This window comes from Carassius auratus, chromosome 2 (genome assembly GCF_003368295.1).
Source record: "Carassius auratus strain Wakin chromosome 2, ASM336829v1, whole genome shotgun sequence".
NCBI classification, from domain to species: domain Eukaryota; kingdom Metazoa; phylum Chordata; class Actinopteri; order Cypriniformes; family Cyprinidae; genus Carassius; species Carassius auratus.
Window position 1 is genome coordinate 9,216,421 of NC_039244.1, and position 15,172 is coordinate 9,231,592.

A 15,172-nucleotide genomic window follows, 5' to 3' on the forward strand; every position below is an offset into this window, starting at 1 on the left:
TTCTCTCAGGTGTGAATCACTAAATATTCATGTCCATTGTCCCTCCCTCGCATAAACCTTGGCTATCACAATACATGTCTTACAAAATTTAAATAAATCAATATAATATATAATAATTCTCTCTCTCTCTCTCTCTCTCTCTCTCTCTCTCTCTATATATATATATATATATATATATATATATATATATATATATATTCAGATCATTTTGATGTAAATATTCTAGCCTACAAGACTTTGTTGCAGCTGTACCCCTCAAAATAATAATAATAATAATAATAATAATAATAATAATTACTAACATTTTATTTTAAAAAGTGCAAACACTTAGAACAATCTTGCTCACATAATATTGTAGCACAGTTTTTGATGAATACTAAAAAAAAATACACATTGACCAATATTATATTATAAGTAGCTGAAATAAGCACAAATTGTAGGGCATGACAAAACATCTCAAGGGTCCTAAAATCACCTTGGACCGCAGAAGGTTAAATAAGTCCTGGTGGGAACACACATGTCCTAACAGAAACTGATGTAGGATGTCATGTTGTCAGTGAGCTTATCCTGATCAGTGTCTGCAGCCTCAAAAACAATCTACAATATCAAAAATACTTCTACAAAACAATCAGTGCAGTAGAAGCAGGCTTGTAAATCCCACTCTGCTTCTTTCTCACCCTCCACCATCTTGTTTCAAGATGTTCTTTGGGATTTTCTCAAACATACATTGAGATGATCTGATAAACTTCTCTGTTTTACCTCAAAAGAGAATAACTGTCAAAATAGTACTGGACAATACATTTTTTTCACAGATTGCACAACCTTTTCTTGACTCTGCATATTGCTGTGGCCATTCCTCTCTTTTAAATAGCTTCTCCTTTAAATAGATTCCCATTTTAGGTTCATATTTTCAAGAACTTGTTATTGTAAAATGAGGTATATAACAGCTATGACTTGGTAAGAAAAAATATCTGTTTTGTATACTTATACCAATACTGAGATAATACACCTACAATCCATAGACATACACAAAATGCATGCTCTTTAAGCATTTAATACAAATGTTAATTACCAGAATAACACAGTAATTAAAATTGGGGATCAAAGAAATTTAGACAGAGAATGCAATAACGTGACATAACTATAATTATTTCTTATTTACTATGTGTATTTGTCATTTGTAGATGACAAATCATTTCACACAGTTGTTCATGCATAATAAAAACAGTTTTAGCTTTTGAAATCCTTTTTTGACACTTTTTATATTATGTTCCACAAGTGTAGTTCTGCTAATAAAGAGGCGAATTGATCAATTTAACAAACAGCCCAAAATATATCAATAGCCATTTCTTTTCAGTCTAAATACTGCAGAAAGTCAAGCAGTTAATAATTGTTCTCATGGCCATATTAATGCAAGGGCCTACCGGGCACATGACTGAGGTCACTATACCAGAGAGGGGGCCCAGAAAACCACTATTCCAAAAAGGATTATTAAAATGGTGGTTTAAATAATTGTATTATTATTATTATTATTATTATTATTATTATTATTATTATTATTATTATTATTATTATTGTTATTGTTGTTATTATGTCACTGAGAAGTGGGGTGCTCTTTTATTAATTGTGACCTTTAATCTTATAGTAATGTGAAAGCAAAATTGCTACTTTTATAATTTTCAGTTCTAAACATTTTTAATTTATTTAAAGACAGAGAAACAGTCCAGCAAATGTTTAGTTATCCCCCCTGCTGTACAGAAAATGTACCAAACTGTGACTTCAAAACAGAGGTATGTACTGAAACATAATTTTTATATACTATTTCACAATTTTTCATGTTCTGCATTCCACCTCACTCAATAAGGTCCCTCTAAACTGCACTGTGCACTGATGTTCAGCTGGGAAGAGCAGCAAAAGTGGGTCTGTAGGCTCCAGTGAAACATCGGTAAAAAGGATGGGTGTTCTAGTTGGCCAGTCATCAAACTGGAAAATAAAATAAGATCAAGTATTCATTCTTCCAGATATTGTAAGTCATCATATCTAGAAATGCTCACTGGAGAAACATGCTTGCACCTACATTTTTGCAAAATTCTGAAAATGTACATATGCATACAATTCACTGCAGTTTCCAGCTGAAATTAACACTAGAGGAAGTAAAACAGCAATAACTTACTTTTTGCTTGTGTCCCACTTCCATGAGACACAAGATGTGTAAGAAGAAACATAATATCATTTTGCAGAAATGCCGCCAAAGTCATGCATTTCCAATGAGCTTGAGTTGTAGCTGAGCTAAATAATTTTTTTTTTTTTTTATAAAAGTTTCTAACAGAAATAAAGATGAGCTCATTCAGATGTCAGGACACGTATTGATCATGAAGTTAAACATATAGTTACCAGTACATTGGGAATGGTCTCCCTTTGACAAAAAGTGTGTTTGATCTTTGGACCAAAATGTTTTGCCAACCATCCCAGAATAAAAGCCACAGTAACTGCTATCACTACAGAAATGCCCATCATCAACGGCCTCATAAAGTCAGGTATCTGCTCTAGGAAGGAAATCAGATGTTTACAAGCTCAGAATTATGAATTATTGTATTTATAATGTTTTCTATTCTATTCACAGTTGTCTTGGCAATTTACTAAAATAATTGCCTTTATCAAAAGATCTCACCCTGCAGTGATCACTCACTTGGAATGATGACACACTGTATGTCAGTGCTGGAGCTCTTGTTAACGGCTTCTACCAGTGCTTCTGCCTTGAAGCACATCTTCTCTTTCCCTCGATGGGCAGCAATGGAAAAATTATAGGGATAATCTCTGATCACATAAATTAAGGCCTGTAAAGACATAAATCATGTTACATTAGGCCTTAGTTTGGAAGGACAACAAATTTGATTTCACACAAATGAAAACAAGGCGGTGAGTGTTAGAGAAACACACTCTGTTCACACCTTTAGACAAAATTGCAAGTGTTTTATGTGTATTATTATTATTACGGTTATTATCATTATCATTTAAAAAATATATATTGTGTGGCCCAAACTGAGAAAAAATATGCAATTTGGTCGGGAGTTGTTGAAAATTTGATTATCATAACAGTATAAGACTATTTAATGAAATGCATATAAATGTAATTTCCCACTATCTTCCAATAATATGTTTTTTTTTTTTTTTTTGTAAATGCATAGTTTTGTGATCAAAACTGTGTCGTTTTTAATGAGGGTGGAATGTTTATAAGTCTTTTTATGCAAAACAATAAAGACTGATTAACATTGCTCAAAAGCCGTTTTTATTTGCTACATACAGAAATCTTTTTTTTTTTTTTTTTTAAAGGCTCAGAACTAGGGCAGCTACTTTTCACGCTTTACATGTTACCCTTGGGAGATATCATCAGGAAACATGGTTTTACCTTTCACTGTTATGCTGATGATACTCAGCTCTATATTTCTTCACAGGTGTTAATTATAGGACCTAAAAACACTCTGCATGTATTTACATAGAACACAGTCTAAGACTTGATGGCTACGCTGTTAATTCTTCGTCATCAGTTAGGAACCTAAGTGTGCTTTTTGATAGCAATCTATCCTTAGAAAGCCAACTTCTAGCATTTGTAAAATTGCATTTTTTCCATGTAAAAAATATATCTAAATTACGGCCTATGCTCTCAATGTCAAATGCAGAAATGTTAATCCATGTATTTATGACCTCAAGGTTAGATTATTGTAATGCTTTATTGGATGGTTGTTCTGCACGCTTAGTAAACTAACTACAGCTAGTCCAAAATGCAGCAGCAAGAGTTTTTACTAGAACCAGGAAGAAGGGCCGGTGATTGCTATAGGCTAACTAGGCGGTTGCCTAGGGCAACAAATATGTTGGGGGCGTGGGGGGTCGCCAGTACATTATGTTACGTTAGGCAAGTGCGCAGTTGATGAAGAAAATGAAGCAGTCTAATAAACCCTCAAATTCACAGGGACGAAAATGGAGAAAGGAAGAAGGTAAAAGGAAAACCCAGTACAGAGGTAAATCTTCTCATCTCAGCCATTAAGGTGTTAAATTAAATAAATTTGCTTAGTATTGTGCATCATCACCTTGAACATTTCATTACTGTCACTAAGCTATCACTAGCTGGCTAGTTACTTTCCTAGTTTACTACGTACCTGGCTTAGTCTGTGTTCTGTCAGTGCTTGAGGAAGGTAAAGTAAGTGGGGAACTGAAAAAAATATATATCATACATACTTGCACATATAGATATGAAAATCTCAGTACACATGTAGATCTCATCAAATCAAACAACTTTTCCACTCCATGTCATAAGTGCCGCCCAACAGGAAGCTGGCTATTTAGGGTTTTGTGAAAAACACATGCTCTGGAATTTGATATACTCCTCTGAGGAACTCCACCTGTTCACCACAAAACTCGGTGAACATGATCTCAAGACATTGGGGATGCTAAATTGTAAAGATACTTTTGAATAGATATTCATGAAATGCATTTGGCTCCCAAACTCTTGAATTGCCTTCCTGATAATTTTCAGACACACTCTCTCTGTTTAAATCTAGATTTAAAACACATCTCTTTCACCAAGCATTAGAATAATGCATCTCATAATTTGTGACTGCAGTTGTATCTGATCAAATGCACATTCTTATTCTTTAGCTTGGGTTAAACTAATTAATTTTAAACTAATTAATTTTACTTTTTTGGAACAGCAGCTACACTAATCCAGAACACCTGAGAAGAGATGATGCCAACCCCTCAGAGGACCTCAGATGATGCTAAACCTGAAACAACATAGAGAACTAACAAATATTGCTACTTACTATCCAATCACATTATAATTGCTGTTAATAGTGTTCATCGTCTGGTTGACTATGTCTTGTATATATATGTTTTTTTTCCGAAAATCCCTGTCATTTGCGCATAAACTGATCACCACTTATAAGCTACTACTAAATATGGTAGAAACATAATTTTCTATAAAGTTGCTTTGCAATGATTTGTATCATGAAAAGCGCTATACAAATAAACTTGAATTGAATTGAATTGAAAACACATATCAGTATTAATGATAGATAGACAATGGCAAAAGCTCATAAAAGGGCGTGGAGGAGGCACTCTATAGCGCTACCTTTTGTCAAAAGTGGGAGGGCTAGTTTTAGTTACAGACTGTCACATCCACACAAGGAGAGGAGAAGACGGGTAAGTACTTTCGTGAAGCTTTATTAACATGGGATTTCAACAGAGCTGGTAAGTGTGGTCACAGACGGTGAATCTTCAAGAACTGATCAATAGGTGAGTTCAAGTACAAAGCTAGGCCTGACAACAAAGAGTCACTTCCCTTAATCGCTGTATCTGAATCTCCACAGAGTCACAATACGGTCCACAAGAAGCAGGCAGAAGATCCACAAAGAGCGTCCATGTAATCTTGATTCCAGCCGGTGAGTGAATGAGTGAGGTGAGTATTTAAAGGTGTGGTGATTGCTGGTGCAGGTGCAGGTAATCAGTATTCAGGTGACGGTTCACGTGAGCGGTGCATGGGAGATTGAGTGGATGGTGACTGGCAATGGTGACTGGGGCTAAGGGAACGAGCTGAGGGTGTGACACTACCCCCCGCCCCACGGGTGACTCCAGGCATCCTAGAGCGGCGACGGGGACGACCACGACCTCTGGGAGCCGGGCGGTCCGGGTGTTGTCGGTGGAAATCTTCGAGGAGAGCCGGATCCAGGATGTCATTGCGTGGTATCCACGACCTCTCCTCGGGACCGAACCCCTCCCAATCTATGAGGTATTCCAGGTGGCCGTTCCGCCGCCGGGAGTCGAGGATCTCTTGGACCTGGTAGATGTTGTCTCCGAGGATTTCGGGTTGGTCTGGAGGGGGAGGCGGTTCTGGTTCTGTGGAGGAAGGAGAAACTGGATCAGTGTGACGTTTTAGCAGTGAGACGTGAAACGTGGGTGAGATCCGGTAGTGTGGTGGTAGGTCCAGGCGGTAGGTGACGGGATTTATCTGAGAATGGATGGTGAACGGCCCTATGTAGCGGGGACTCAGCTTTCTGCAGGGCAGTCGGAGGCGGATATCCCGAGTGGAGAGCCAAACCTTGTCTCCAGGTAGATAGACGGGATTAGGCGATCTGCGTCGGTTAGCGGTCTCTGTATGCCTCCGAACTGCCCGCTGGAGATGGACGTGAGCTGAGTCCCACACCCTCTCGCTCTCCTGGAACCAGTGATCTACCGCGGGCACTTCAGAGACTTCTCCTGACCAGGGAAACAGCGGTGGTTGATAGCCTAAAACACATTGAAAAGGGGTTAAGCCTGTAGTGGTTTGGCGAAGGGAGTTTTGGGCATACTCAGCCCACGGCAGATACTGGCTCCAGGTATCCTGGTGTTGGGAGCAGTAAGTACGGAGGTACCGTGAGATCTCTTGAATCTTCCGCTCGGTCTGGCCGTTGGTCTGAGGGTGATATCCAGAAGATAAACTGACGGATGTTCCGAGGAGTTGGAAGAACGCTCGCCAGACCCTGGAGATAAACTGAGGTCCTCTGTCCGAGACAATGTCCTCTGGAGTGCCATAATTCCGGAACACGTTGGTGAAGAGGGCTTCGGCGGTCTCGAACGCTGTGGGAAGACCCTTTAATGGGATTAGTTTGCAGAATTTAGAAAAACGATCAACAACAACTAGAATGGTAGTGTACCCCCTTGAGGGGGGAAGGTCAGTGGCGAAATCCACCCCTAGATGGGTCCAGGGTCGGCGAGGAATGGGTAGTGGTTGTAATTTACCCACGGGAAGTTGACGAGGTGTGGTGGTAACGGCGCAGACCGAGCATCCGAGGATGTACCGGGTAACGTCACGAACCATGTTAGGCCACCAGTACTTCTGCTGGATGAGCGAGAGGGTTCGCCTGCTGCCAGGGTGTCCTGAGCCAGGTGACGTGTGCGTACTTTCCAGTAGGGGGAGTCGCTGGTTGGTGGGCACGTACATTAGACCCGTGGGTACCTCCGGAGGTGCAGGCTCCTCGAGGGTGGCGGCTCGAATTTCCTCGTCGATCTGCCAGAGGATAGGCGCGAGGAAAACGGAGGGTGGTAGAATTGAATCAGGCTTGTTGGTGTCTGGATCTGGGGAGTACATACGGGACAGAGCATCTGCTTTAGTGTTCTTGTGACCGGGTTGATACGTGATCTGGAAATTAAAGCGAGCAAAGAAGAGTGACCACCGAGCCTGACGAGCATTGAGTCTTTTGGCATTCTGCAGATATTGGAGATTTTTGTGGTCGGTGACAACAGTGAATGGGAACTGAGCTCCCTCTAGCCAGTGCCGCCACTCCTCAAGGGCAAGTTTAATGGCCAACAACTCACGGTCTCCGATTCCATAATTGCATTCGGCAGGAGAGAGTTTTTTAGAGAAGTACGCACACGGATGGAGTGAGCAAGGTTCACCAGACCTTTGAGACAACACGGCTCCAATGCCGTGATTGGCCGCATCAACCTCTACGACGAACGGCTTGGACGGGTCAGGATGTCGAAGAATGGGTGCCGAGGTGAAGAGGTGTTTAAGATGGCTGAAGGCCTCTCGAGCTTGGGGTGTCCAGCGCAGCCGGCGTTGACCTCCTTTTAGAAGGGATGTTAGAGGGGCCGAGTGCAGGCTGTAGTTCTTGATAAAGCGCCGATAGAAATTGGCAAAGCCAAGGAAACGCTGGAGTTCTTTCACCGTTGTGGGCTCCGCCCAGTTGGCCACAGCATCTACCTTGGCTGACTCCATCTGAACTCCCTCCGCAGAGATCACGTATCCGAGGAAGGAGACGGTAGTGCAGTGGAACTCACACTTCTCAGCTTTTAGGTAGAGGTGGTGGTCTCGGAGTCGTTGTAAGACGTGGTGGACATGAGTTTGGTGTTCTTCTATGTTCCGGGAGTAGATCAGGATATCGTCTATGTAGACAATGACGAATTGGTGGAGATAATCACGGAATATTTCGTTCATGAAACTCTGGAAGATGGATGGACTGTTAGCAAGCCCATAGGGCATGACCTGATATTCGTAGTGCCCGGCAGGGGTGATGAAAGCAGTCTTCCACTCGTCTCCCTCTCGGATACGGATCAGATTGTAGGCACTGCGGAGGTCGAGTTTGGTGAACACCTTGGCTTCACGCAGTTCCTCCAGAGCCGCCGGAACGAGTGGTAATGGGTAGGCGAACTTGACGGTGGCGTCATTTAGCACTCGATAGTCGATGCATGGTCGAAGTCCGCCATCTTTTTTGGGGACGAAGAAGAAACTGGACGCAGCTGGAGATGTGGACGGTCTGATGAACCCCTGATCGAGAGCCTCCTGGATGTATTCCTCCATCGCCACCTGCTCAGGACGGGAGAGTGGATATATTTTCCCATGTGGTAGCTTGGCACCTGGCAGCAGGTCGATACAACAGTCCCAGGGCCGATGTGGTGGTAAGCGGGTGGCTTGTTCCTTGCTGAACACATTGGAGTAGGAGGAGTAAAGGGCAGGTCTTCCTATGGAGGTGGAGTGCAATTGAAGGTGCGGTGGCTCGGACTGTGAACTCTGGATAGGTGAACGGTGAATGTGACTCTGGCATCTCGGATCCCATGCCTGGATCTCCCCTGTGCTCCAGTTGATTTGTGGGTTATGTTGGGCCAGCCACGGCCTACCCAGGACGACGTCAACGGTAGCGCGAGGAAGTACGAGGAGGGCCAGTTGTTCCCGGTGTCCGTGGGGCAGAACGAGTTCCAGCTCGTGTGTCCTTCTAGTTATTTTGCCTCCCCCTAACGGTGATCCTTGGATGGTAGTGATACGGTAGGTGGTCTCATTCTGGGTGATGGGTATACGGTGCTTGGTTACGAAGTGAGATGAGATGAAGTTGCTTGCGGCTCCGGAATCCACCAGGACATGGATGGAAAGATTACGTGAGTTAATTGTTATCTGGGCTTTGATATGAGGTATGTGAGATACAGATGGGGTAATGGAAACTGTACTCACCATTGGGCGAGGCGGACGGACTGGGCAGGCGTGGATCAGGTGAGTGGCCTCGCCACAGTATAAACACAGCCGCAGCTGGATGCGGCGTCTCCGTTCAGAGGCATCTAGGCGGTAGGAGTCGGTGATCATGGGCTCCTCCTGGTTTCGTTGAGGCGAGGGCGTTCTGGCTGATGGAGAGATGGTATATGAAGCCGGGGAGGCACAAGCCGAGAGGTGCTGAGCAACATTTATAGTTTTTCTGATGAATGTCTCGAGATTGACATTATCGTCGTAAATGACCATTTGCTTTCTGATCTGGGGCTTTAAACCTTTACGGTATGCAGCTAGCAGGGCAGTTTGGTTCCAACCACTGGTGGCGGCTAATGTCCGGAAACGGAGAGTGTAGTCGTGAACTTCCGTGGCTCCCTGGCGGAGATTTAAGAGTTCATCATGGGTTGAAAGAGGAGTTAGAGCCATCCCGAACACTTCCTGGAGGTGGGTGGTGAAGGCATCGAATGAGGATAGAACCGGACTCTGGGAGTTCCAAAGAGCCTCCGCCCATTGTAGCGCTCGTCCGGTGAGGAGAGAGATCACAAAGGCGACTTTGGTGGCCTCATTGGGGAATTTACTGGTATTCGCGTTGACGAACAGTGAGCACTGCAGTATAAACCCACTGCAGCCACTCGGTTCACCCGCATAGCACGCGGGACGTGCAAGGGGCGTGCTGTTGGTGGTGGTAGCACTAGTTTCGGTGGGTGGTGAAACTGACTGTAATACTTGGCGGAGAGCAGTCACCATTTCGGTGAACGGGTCCGAAGCCGCTCCCTGAGCAGCAGCGTTAACATCCATGGGAGATATGAAGTTCTGTTTTCCGGGGCTGGAATCCTGTCACATCCACACAAGGAGAGGAGAAGACGGGTAAGTACTTTCGTGAAGCTTTATTAACATGGGATTTCAACAGAGCTGGTAAGTGTGGTCACAGACGGTGAATCTTCAAGAACTGATCAATAGGTGAGTTCAAGTACAAAGCTAGGCCTGACAACAAAGAGTCACTTCCCTTAATCGCTGTATCTGAATCTCCACAGAGTCACAATACGGTCCACAAGAAGCAGGCAGAAGATCCACAAAGAGCGTCCATGTAATCTTGATTCCAGCCGGTGAGTGAATGAGTGAGGTGAGTATTTAAAGGTGTGGTGATTGCTGGTGCAGGTGCAGGTAATCAGTATTCAGGTGACGGTTCACGTGAGCGGTGCATGGGAGATTGAGTGGATGGTGACTGGCAATGGTGACTGGGGCTAAGGGAACGAGCTGAGGGTGTGACACAGACACCAAACTCCAGACATAAATTGTTATTATCAAGACGGACAATTTTCTAATTCACAGTCATCAGCTACGACTAACAGGAAGTCTATTTGAATATGTTTGGAATTTTGATTAGAATATGGATTTTTGGAAAAATATAGCTGCAAAGTAATACATACTTCTCAGAGGCAAATTTTACTATGAACAGCAAACTTTGTCTACATGATGCCAAAACATTGAGGAACTTAAATTCAGAATGAATTTTGGATAGCTTGAACAGTTTTTTTAAAATAACAGTAAATAAGGAACCCCCTAAACAAGGAACGCAAGTACCTCCAGAGTCTAGCTGAACTGGTGCATTTAATATAAATTTTAACCCCATTGAGGAACTCAATTCAAGGTTTTTTTTAATTGATATAGGCTGCATACATGACCGCACAGAAGTATAAACTAAAAATAAATAAATAAACTGCAACACAATACATTCCATTTACTGTACAGTAAAGGCATGTAAAAATATGCAAGTATTTCATGCTAGTATCAGGGAAAGACCACAAAATTTGACCTAAATTTAAAATTATATTATATTTTTTTATTAAAAAAAAACCTGCAATCTAGATATTTTCTTTGGACTACAGAAAATTACAACAACAAGAATAAAAATAAATAAATAAATAAATATCGGATATTTAATGGTGGTAGCGGTAGAATACTTCTGCTCTCAGGAAAGCCAAATCAAGTTCTACTACCTGACCTAAAAGTCTTCAATAAATAAATATATGATAAAATGCCATATTTAAATAGTTTACATCTTTACATTTGTTTAAATTGATAATATCACCTCCACCTGCATGTTTGTCTGATGAGTGCATAATAAGCTCCGCCTACTGGCGTTGCTGTAAATGTAAACACAAGAAAAGTTCACATCATTTTATAAAGACAGATATTGATTACAATGGTCTGTCTTAAACCTGCATTGATTGCTTACCTTCACTGTAACCGTTTTCATAAATGTTAAAGTTTTGATGCTAACTTACGTTTGACCACTTTTAAAGCTATAATGTCCACTAATATGTTTATTTACTAAATGAGGCATGTGTGGAGAAAAAATTGTCAATTTTATTTCTAATATAATATAACATTTTTCATAAAACCTGAATTATCGTATAGGCTATACGATAAGACAAAATAAATAAAAAGTTGAATAAGCTGATCTATAGCATATTAAATGGTGGTATCCTATTCTATGAATGGTACACCCCTTTAAGCTCACAGAAATGGTTTGATCAAAGTATTCAGCAGCCAATGACACTGACCCGTTCAAAGGGATTTTTAATGCATATTTCATGTGAAATACGCACTGATTTTTTTAACATGCCAACAACAAGAATTTATCATTTGTTATTTTTGCATGTTTTATGTGTTAGAAGCACTGGCACAGGATTATGCTGTTCTGTGTGTCTAAAGTTGGAGGGGTTGGTCGTGGTACCCTGTACTGGTGTTCACAGTGTAGTGCTTAATATTTTGTCTTTTTTTTTCCACAAGTATGTCATGGGTGTTGAATGTGGGGTAGAAATTCGAGGGTCTCTGCTGTCCATCTCCCTTTACCTCTTGATTTTTGTCATTTTGTCTTATATTTTATTAAATAATTTTGTATGTTTCAGTGGTTGTGTTCGTGATGTGATTTGATTTGAGACATTCAAGACTTTTTTGTATTATTATTATTATTATTAATTGCATGTTTGAATAAAGTGATTCTTGTTATTACAGTCTATATCTTCATGCTCACTCTCACCCTGCCTTTGGCAACGAGCCTGTGTGCCCCTCTATAGGGCTGTTCTGTTCCGGTGTATTCCGGGTGGTATAGGCAACTATAGGATTTCTGTTGTTACTGGTAACCTCTTATACCTGACCACTTACTGCCACACGTGAAAGCATTGAAAAAAGAATTGACCTGTTGCCTGCTGACATTGTACTTTTTTTTCTTTCTTTCTTTCTGTCTTTTTTTTTTTTTTTTTGATTGATTGAATAAAGGGTTGAGTTTACTTTTATTAAAAATCTGATTTAAGAGTTACAGATAATTTTTTGACAGATTGGATACATTAAGGCTCTACAATCTACGAAGGCTTACTTCAAACCTATAAAGTGAATCACTTTTTCATTATGTTTTCTACAATAACACAGGCATGAAGGCCCCCAACCCCAGTTATCTCTGCTAATTGTTAACCCTTACTAAGGTCCACAAGCACTCATTACTGGAGTCATCAGACATGTTATGTTACAAAATGAAAATTTGAAAAGGTTCTCACATTCTGTTCGTCTCCCTCCTGCCAGACTTTAAGGTTGACAGTCACACCAGAAAGAGTTGTGCTAAAGCCCACCTGTACTGGATCCCCCTCCACATTTACTATCATTTTTGGAACCAGTAACACTGCTATACAAGACAGAAAAAAATGGGAATTGACCCAGTTAAGCTATTTCAGACATATCTCTGTTTTTTTTTTTGTTTTGTTTTTTCTAGTAAAAATAAATATGCTCAACTGTCTTTCCTGTTGAAGGTTGCTGGTAGCTGTGCCCATGATTTCTGGCCATCACAGTTTGTCTCTATTCGGATACTGTAGTCAGAGTTGGAGGCCAAGTCATGGGTGAGGTCACACCAGTTTTCACTGATCTCTTGGCAGTCATATGCATCCACCCATGTTGCGTTAAGATTGTATAACTCGTACTCCCTACATTGACAGTCAGATATGAGTTTATATATATATATATATATATATATATATATATATATATAGAGAGAGAGAGAGAGAGAGAGAGAGAGAGAGAGAGAGTTTTTTCAGACAAGAGTCAATATTAACACAATAATAATTTTATAACTTAAAAAGATGACAATATTTTTAAGTGAAATAAATTAAAATAAATTATAATAAATTAGTTTACCTTTATTTATTTACCAGGCAAAATAAGAAAGTATTTTTGCAGTGACTACCTGATGCTTGAAGTGGTGGGTGGACCTTAAGCTTGTTAAATACTATTTTGCCTGTAGGACTGTTTTTTTGTTTTTGTTTTTTTTTTTTTTGGGGGGGGGGGGGGGGGTAACATCAAAGTGCAAACTTGATCTTGCTCAAAACTGTATTTTGCAGTCTATAAATTTCTTCATAGACTGACAGAAATGTGCAGTACTGATACTGAATTGAATTAACATTCAACTGATTTAAGATTAATAAATTTGGGTATTTTTGCTTACCCTTGAAACTGCACAGAGTAGTTAGCCATGGAACAGGATGCTTGCAAAAGGCTCCATTTAAGGATGTGCTTCATATTTACAGAATGCATTGAGGCATTCAGAGTTGTGGATAGTGATCTTGAATCTGAAATGCATGGCCAATATTAACATTTGTCATTCATTTGGTAAAAAACTAGAATAATCTCACACACAAATACTGATCAGCATGTTCAAATGTACGTATTTTCAGAACAGCAAACTTCAAATTTACTGCATAAACATTTCAGGAACCTAATACTAGTGCCAAACTCAAAATTAAGTTAACTTTAATGAAAGGTAAAGATGCTAATGTTCAGTTAAATGTTTCGAAATAAGTAACATTTACAGTAATTTACAAATATATGACTGGGGTGGTATAAAATAATGAAACAGAAAACTATTCAAAGGATCAGTAAGTATCAGAAAACTTCAGATAATCAGTTAAATAAATACTTGTGTGTGAATTTAAATTATGTTTTACTAACAAGGTTCAGGAGGAGCACAATCAGATAATCAATTCAATTTGGCACAGGTGCATCTTGTTTAGCTAACCATCTTAACTAGCACAACAAGTATATATATATATATATATATATATATATATATATATATATATGCAGCCTTCCTACCTCCTGTCCTACGACAGTTTTTCGACATTCCTCCTCCAATTCAGCTCCTCACTTCTAATCTATTTTTATCCCAAATTAGGAATAGGGGAGTTCTTTGGGTTCGGGCTATGTTCCAGGTCTGGACCCCTCCCCCAGGACAGCACGCCAAAATATGTTTACCTTACCTAAGTTTTGGCAACCTCAGCTGCTGGTATTTTATGATAAATGTCATAGATTTCTTTACAGTGTGTGATAAGAAAGAAGTGTTACATTATATGCCTCACTATTGTAATAGACAGTGACTGAGAGGTTATACTTACAGTTAATGGTAAAGTACAGAAGCAGAGGAAACAGAATCTTATTCAAACCACTGCTCATAACCTCTTCTTCTAATGTCTCTGTGAACACTAGACTCCTCTTCCTTTGGCAAAACCCGAAAACCAGAGTGTAGGGTTTTCCCACTCTCCCTTTTTTTATGTAAAATGTCCTCTGAAAATCACGCTGATGTGAAAAGGAAGAGTCTCGATCTCAGTGACTGGATGTGTCTTCATGTTATCTGCACCTCTAAACATACCTGTGTACTAAATGTAAAACTTGACATGGAAAATGAGAAGGGTGCAAAGAACAGCATAACTTGTTGGGCAAGATACGTCATGTTCACAAGAATGAACCTGTAAGACCTGTTTGAAAATTACAGTTGCATGGTTTATGAAACTATATGAAAGTATGTCAAACAGGGGGAGGTGCAGTTATTAAATATTAACGATTATTAAGAAATTTAATAAAATAAAAATAAATAAAAATATTTCAGATCCTGGGTGCCCCCTGCCCCTTTAATCAGCACTGCTAAATTACCCTTCCGATACACCACCACCACCCACCCCCAAAACCCATTTTCAGCAAAGGGGGACCCCCAAACCATCCCACTAAATGACTGCACAAACATAATTAATTTTTAAATAAAATTTTAAAGACTCCAAACAACCACCCAAGCAGATAAGCTTGTGCCAGCAATTAATTGTCACATAAAATATAAAT

General features: G+C 40.4%; 1 protein-coding gene across 1 annotated transcript; it reads right to left on the reverse strand.

Moving 5' to 3' along the window:
• Positions 1–324: 324 nt before the first annotated feature.
• On the reverse strand, positions 325–14,744 carry crfb16 (cytokine receptor family member B16). The gene is made up of 7 exons (XM_026282142.1): positions 14,455–14,744; positions 13,509–13,632; positions 12,803–12,990; positions 12,571–12,695; positions 2,690–2,837; positions 2,395–2,546; positions 325–1,983 (listed from the first exon to the last, which is right to left on the reverse strand). Exons 1-7 carry the CDS (start codon positions 14,510–14,512, stop codon positions 1,834–1,836), a joined length of 945 nt encoding a protein of 314 aa, XP_026137927.1. The 5' UTR covers positions 14,513–14,744; the 3' UTR covers positions 325–1,833.
• Positions 14,745–15,172: the final 428 nt, after the last annotated feature.